The sequence below is a fragment of the Cucurbita moschata genome, unplaced genomic scaffold (genome assembly GCF_002738365.1).
Source record: "Cucurbita moschata cultivar Rifu unplaced genomic scaffold, Cmos_1.0 Cmo_Scf00024, whole genome shotgun sequence".
In the NCBI taxonomy this organism is placed as follows: domain Eukaryota; kingdom Viridiplantae; phylum Streptophyta; class Magnoliopsida; order Cucurbitales; family Cucurbitaceae; genus Cucurbita; species Cucurbita moschata.
This window is the reverse complement of record NW_019268540.1, coordinates 112,595-119,469: the sequence shown is the minus strand read 5'-3', so window position 1 is coordinate 119,469 and position 6,875 is coordinate 112,595. Positions and strand designations below refer to the sequence as shown.

The following is a 6,875-nucleotide window of genomic DNA, read 5'->3' as shown; positions in this document are numbered from 1 at the left end:
AAAAAAAAAAAAAAAAAAAAAAAAAAAAGGAATTACAATAAAAGCAAAGCTTAACTATAAAGATGCTAAAGGTGTGTTTCATTAGTGAATATTACAATGATGAAATATTCATATTATGTTGTTAAAATTTGTGGTATTTTAAAATTACAAGAAAATAAATCAAATATAATCGTTAGGCTTTGAAATCATAGATAAACAAGTCATCCATAAAAGATGGAGTTACAACATGGTTCTAAGTTTAACCATAAAATGTTAAATTTTTGGAAGGCATAGGGAATAGATATTCAGGGAAGTTGAAGTTAAGATTAGACCAAAAGATTTTCCTCACATCAGACATTGTTATGCAATTAATTTTTTAACTATATATATATGCACACACATTTTAGGTCATTAGAACAAATGTCTTACAAAATGTAGAAAAAAAACTAACAGCAAGCATACACAGACTTCAAAACTCTATGTTAATAACTTAGCACCCCAAAAGTTTAAATCCAGACTAAACAATTCTGCACCCTAAATGCCGACTTCCTTAGTCCAGACTAAACAACACACCTCAAACACAGATTGTTTAACTCCATAAACAGACCCACAAATTAAATAACTCCAAACTTCATAAATCAACTCATCACCCCAAACACCCCTAAATGAAAAATCTAGTTAAAGCATTGTAAAAGACTCATCGATTTTACGCATTAGAGAAGCTATAAGAGTATGATAAAATATTAAAATCAATGCCATACTAAAAATTCACACCTGACAGAGATTGTCGTGCAGAATTTGGACGCCTCTGTTGGGCCAAAGCAAGCACAATCGCCTCCTCCACCTTTGCTTTACAAGGCAAGCTTAAACTTAATTTAAACAGTAATAGCAATGACAAAATGAAAACGATATCGAAGAACATAATTTAGCGAATAAAAGAAAACAGAAGAAAACAGAAACTTATACTTTGATGATTGAAGTCCCCGAGGTACCCCCACCCAAAAAAAAGGAGAAAGAGAGTAGTATATTAGAAAGAAACCTTCAATGAAGCAAGTTCTTTCAATCCCATTTCAACAGATAGCATACTTTCAATATTTCCTTCTCCAGTTAGATCACTTATATCAGGAACAAGTGTGCTCCTTTTCTCAGTGTCCAGGTCTCCTGGTGCTGTAAATGGCACTATGGGATGGGATGACATGATATTGATTTAGATGATGCACCCACCAAAAAAAAAGTGAGCCAATAGTTGTGGGTGGGCAATGGCAGGAAGATCAATAAATAACTTGCAATCACCAAAAAGGAACTTGCCTTTTTGAGAAAATTCCTCCTTAGCCTTTTGCCCTGCAGAAATGACAATCTCAAATGGGAGCGGAGCTAATGATGACCAGTGTTCGTACTTTGTCACAGCAATATCTAAACAAATGCCTGAAAAGCAAGAAAATAGATACGGTAAAAAGAAAGATTAATGAGATGTAAGGAACTATCGGTCACCAAATAGAGATCAAAAAGAAAAAACAAGTAAAAAGGTTCGCACATACAGGGAGGCTGATGTTCTACAATAGTTCAAAACAAGATAGCGGTTTAAGGAAAATTTTCCAACTGATTAAAAATTTTCAGGATATTTATATTACCAACAACGGGATGATATAATGCCAAAAAATGAGCAACATGGCATTTGGGTTAGGTTCAACTAGCATATGAAAAAGAAAAAACTATGTAGAATTCAAAGTAGTTGAAAGAGGCGTGTCCTCTGATTTACCATATTTTGCTGCTAGGCCCCAGTAGCGAGCAAGCCAACACCTTTTAAGAACTACTTCTTCCTGAAATAAGAAATGTAAATCATTCTCTAATGCAAACTGACATGAAAGTCTACTTCAAGTAAAGCAAGTACGAACCATCTCTTTCTGAGTCAAAATCATTCTTTTCGTCATAGATCGTAGAGCCTTGACATCATGTTCAACTCCATGGAGTTGTTGAACAACATTCGCAGTCTCTTCTTTGGATTTCTAATTCAAGTTAGAAATAAGAGACGAAAGGCAACGGTTATGGGTAGCATTATTTTAAATCTGTAAAAAATAATTATATTTAATATTATGGACGCCATAAGATGCAAGGAATATAACCTGAACTTCAGATTTAAGGGATTCAATTTCATTATCCCCACCATCCTTTGATTGTTTTGCTTCTTTAAGTGCAGCCTGTAAAAATGAAAGTACCATCAGAAATAATGCTTTTTTTTTTTGCTGTTTCATGCATAGGAACCAATAGTCATATATTTACAATACCTTCCATCATTTTTCAAACAATTTCCTAGCAATCATAAACCATTTGATCAGTAAAATCTAACAAGGCAGCTTTGAAAAAAACGTCAGTGTCCTAGCAATCTTACTGCAATAAATACTTCGATGATAGTCTCTTTTCATTTTTGTCAAAGACAAGTTTGGTTTCTTGTTCAAAAAAGTATATATATTTCTATGGTTAGAGCTAAGCTTCCCTAGGTACTTGGTCATAAGTCATACACATCCGATGCAGTAAATACCTCTCTCTGACGTAATGCCGCTTCTTTCCTGCATTATTAATAGCATGGGATGTTATATCATACAGACATCAAGAGAGAAAATAAGCCAAGGAAATTCAGTTAAACTTGCATTGACCTGCTCAAAAGTTTAGCTTCTAAAGAAACACCTTCTCCCAGAGCAGCAACCTGATAACTTAGAAACACATCAGTCCCATGTATTTGTCACCGTGGAACAAAAGTGGAATTAAACTTTCAGATAAAAATCGGATCATTAAAGCAAACGGTAAAGACAAAAGTAAGTAATTCAGCATGGAAAACTTCTTCCATTAAGACCTTTGCTAAGGCTCTAATGCTCACAAGCTGACTGTGACATCTAACCTATCAGGTAAAGCAACTTCACACAAGCTCACACTTTGTTGAACCTCAAAGAAGTCCATAGTTCTTTTTTCCTCTTTCATCCATTTAGTTCTTTCGTTTCGGTTCATTCACTTATCTAAAACTTAGCACTTGTTTATTTCCAGGGGCAACGCAGTTCTTGAATGAAGTTGAGATGAACCAAATTATCACTTCTGATAACCAACTGGGTGGAAGTCTCCAGCAGATCTTAGCACCTTTTAACACCTCAATGCTTTACTCATTTTCTTACGCATACCATCCTCTAAGCTTCTTATCTGTATTCAAATCCTTATACTCCTTTTATATTGTCACCACATGACAGTATATTAACAATTTCTCATTTCCTTTTCTTTCTTAACTGTTGACTACACTAACTTTCTCATTTGCTTTCTTTCTTTAAGAATTGCTATACTTGATGCTGTTAAACAGATCCAAAATTGCATTAGATATTCAAATTGCTGCTGAGAAAAGATTTTCCATAACAAAGTAAATTACACACACAACTAGTGGAAATCATATTGTAATGATCTATCCATTACCTGCTTCTCAAGTTCCCTAACTCTTGTCTGTGCATCTTTACATCTCGTTTCCTCAAGTCTGAGCTGTAAACAATACCCAAATACATATTTAAGCACAAAAGGTATTTGAAAAAATGCTCAAACCCAGTGAAAGAGAAAGAATTGAAAAATCAAATCACCTTCCCAAGAATGTTCTCGTTCTCCTCTTGTAGAATATCAAGCTACAGAACAGAGAATTTACAACTTTTAAGTACTTGGAGACTGGAAAAAGGGCAATGTAACGGACATACTGCTTTACAGTCACACAGCAATTATATGATTCAGACATATGAAACAATAATGCGATGGACGTACTTCATCACGAAGGGCAGAAGCTTCTTGCCGATCTTCTGAATCTTTAGTATTAAAATGCAACGTATCTGATGAGAATCTGCAGTATACCATTAACAATTCACCAATTTCTTGATCAGATGCATGATCTTATATTCTATACTACAATAATTATTATATACAGGGTTATCCCATTCTCGTCAGCTGATACCAGGAATGGACAAAATATTGGAAAATGTATGTTACATACACATCCATAGATGTGGCAGCCATCAATATGAAAGGGTAAGCCAGATATTTAAAGTTTCTAACAGTACAGTCGTCTTCTCTTAATCATAACCCAAATTGACAAATCCTTGACTTGAACAGGACAAGCAAACTAGTCAACAGTTTCAGTAACTATCAAGGAAGATTTCAAGTAACAACCAAAAAGAAACAACATTCCTTGTCCTATATATTGAGGAAACTAGACAAATCTTACAAGACCAATTATTTTTACAGAAACAAACAATATAAAACCGAAAAGAGAACATATGTCAGATCTGCAAAAGATAGAACACGGTGTTAAAACCAGATAAGTAACTTGCATTGTATGCATACGGTCCAAACCACAAATTTGAATTTCTAATGTATGTTATAGTCCAAAAAGATTTACCTTTTTTCTCTTTGCTTATTAGTAGGCGGATCTAGAGGTGGCATAGAAGTTGCCGTCCTCAGTGTTGTTTTGGGTGGAGCCACTGGCAGTGAAATATGAGATATCGATGTTCTTCCTGCGGAAGTGGAACGAACTGAAGGAGTTTCCTCTAAAAAGTTCCGGGTTAACTAATTAGAAAATGAAAAGAGGAAATTCGATTAATCGTCTGTAATCAGTGTGGTCTTATTCTTAAAAAAAAAAAAAAAAAAAAAAAAAAAAAAGATTAAAGAAAAGAGAAAAAAAAGCTATTACATTTCTAGAACAAATGGGAAACACCGAACGAGCATTTATTAGGATGACCTGATAATTTAACGCAAACATGCATTCATTCTTAAACGGAATGATCCGTGAATCTCAATTTCGTGAAATGAAAATCCAAAAAGGCAAATACAAAGTAACTCAGAACAGATCTTAATCACCATTTACGTTGACATACCTAATTCTAGCAAAATTCAGTCAGAAACGGAGGGCNAAGGCAATGTGCAAGGAAGCCAAAAAAAAAAAAAAAAAAAAAAAAAAAAAAAAAAAAAAAAAAAAAAAAAAAAGTAGAAAAACAAAAGTAGACAGCTTCATCTCTATAACTCAATCAGAATCGAGCATAATGCATTTTGACTTACTCCAGGGGAGGGAGATCTGGTGGTTTTTCCAGTAGGAACAGCAAGTCTGCTCCCATTATTAACATTCCTGGACAATGAAATGGGAGGGGGAGCACCATAACGAAATCCTAGGTCATCCTGATCATCCTCATCGTCATCGGCGGTCTGAGAAGCCATAACCTGCGCTAGCCGCTGGGCCGCGGCTTTTGCAGCGAAGTTCTGAGTGCGCTTAATGTTGGAAGTTCCAGAAACGGAGGAGGATCGCACGTGATGGCCGCGCGCCGGCGACATTGCCGGTGATGCGGGGCCGCCAGTGCTGCCTGATTCGCTGCTCCATTGGCGAGCATAAATCGGGCTCTCAGTCCGTTTCACATCCATCTACAGTAGTAGCAGCAGCAGCTTGGTGCACGAGATCAGAGAAGCACAAATAGATACTAAGAGACGCTAAGAAGAAATGGGAGTTCTTGGAGTTGACGTAATTTGGGAGTAAAGAATCGCAAGAGAAACGGAGGCAACGCAGTTTTTGGATGCGGGATGTTGCTTTGGAAAAGAGGAAGAAGACAGCCGCCGCAGATTTTCTTTTTTTCTTTATTCGTAAATTAATACTAATAAATATGATAACTAAAGAAAACACCTTTAAATTATGGGGGTTGAATAATACTCTTTTTTTTTTTTTTTTTTTTTTTCAATTCTAGTTTTCGTATATATTTAAGAGATGCGTTATGCGAAAAAAATTAGTCTCTAGTTGTTGAATAATAGTACGTCATAAATAATGAAGATTAAGAAAACTAAAATAATACTTTTATAGTAACCTAAATACTTTATCATATAAAATAAAAAAATAATTTTATTGATTTTCTTAGATAAGCAAATTACTGTTTGTAGCCTGTGTTTAAAATAAATAAAAGATTCTGATAACCAAGGATTTGTACCTACCTTTTTTTCATAAATTAGTTGTTGTTAAAGCAAATTGAAAGGAAGCATAAAAACTTTTTTATTAAGTTTAATTAAAAGCCATGTTTAACATAAATATAGAAAATATCCCTTTGAGAAGTTTGAAGAGTAGGTATGTGAAGTAGAAGTAATGTAGTTTCCCTTTTAAGTGCATTGGTGGGTTAAGCTTGAAAAAGTACGTAAAAGTGAAGGATGTGTCGCATATAATCTTACAATTAATATAACCTACCTCATTCACTAATTGAATTCCAGACATGGAAAATAATATCATCTTCCAGCCTCAAACCACGATCACCCATCCCAAGCCTGGAATATTCAACCCACTCTCCTTAGCTCTACCACCCACTCTCCTTAGCTCTACCACCCACTCTCCTTCGGTTCACCCATCAAATAACAAGCTTGCTTGCTTCATACGTAACAACATAAACCCCCTTTATGTATGGTCTCAAACAAGGCCACATGCTCAAGTCTACTCAGCTGGGAGCTCTATGCTCGTTTACCCACCGCCTCATATATTGTTGTTTTTACTAATTCCTACTTTCTTGGAGTTCAGCTGATACGGGATACTCAATCCATGCACCTTCCCCAACGGAACTATATTTCCGATCTCCTTTGTGGTGCGAATGAGTCACTAATTGTATGAAAAGAAATTAATAATTTTAGCTTACATGCAAACCGGGAGCTTGATAACATAGTTTAAAGCATTCACAATTCTCAATCAACCTCGCTAATGCTTTATTGTTGCAAATTTTGTATTTATATTCATTCCCGGCTTTCCTTTCGTCTTCTAAACAAGTTCTAAAAAGACAAAAGCTTGTTAAGAACAAGATGAAATTGTCATCAAAGCTTGCTTATCCTTCACACAAAAAATGAAAAAAAAAAAAAAAAAA

The 6,875-nt window shown here is 35.0% G+C and overlaps 1 protein-coding gene across 3 annotated transcripts in view; it reads right to left on the bottom strand.

The window, feature by feature from the left end:
• The window catches only part of LOC111461020 (coiled-coil domain-containing protein SCD2-like), a 10,051-nt gene extending 4,422 nt beyond the window's left edge, over window positions 1-5,629 (bottom strand). Inside the window, exons 1-13 of one of the 3 annotated variants that reach the window (XR_002713517.1) lie at window positions 5,053-5,629; window positions 4,397-4,563; window positions 3,766-3,841; window positions 3,591-3,632; window positions 3,433-3,495; window positions 2,634-2,683; window positions 2,519-2,546; window positions 2,103-2,177; window positions 1,875-1,985; window positions 1,739-1,799; window positions 1,288-1,404; window positions 1,019-1,158; window positions 754-828 (exon numbers count right to left, since the gene is read on the bottom strand). Coding sequence is in view for 2 of the 3 variants with exons in the window: in XM_023104446.1 (XP_022960214.1) it covers window positions 754-823; window positions 1,019-1,158; window positions 1,288-1,404; window positions 1,739-1,799; window positions 1,875-1,985; window positions 2,103-2,177; window positions 2,519-2,546; window positions 2,634-2,683; window positions 3,433-3,495; window positions 3,591-3,632; window positions 3,766-3,841; window positions 4,397-4,563; window positions 5,053-5,409 (1,357 nt within the window). In the remaining variant the exon portion in view is untranslated. The remainder of the gene's footprint in view (window positions 1-753; window positions 829-1,018; window positions 1,159-1,287; window positions 1,405-1,738; window positions 1,800-1,874; window positions 1,986-2,102; window positions 2,178-2,518; window positions 2,547-2,633; window positions 2,684-3,432; window positions 3,496-3,590; window positions 3,633-3,765; window positions 3,842-4,396; window positions 4,564-5,052) is intronic. The other 2 variants (XM_023104447.1, XM_023104446.1) reach the window with 2 other exon arrangements.
• Between the last annotated feature and the right edge of the window lie 1,246 nt (window positions 5,630-6,875).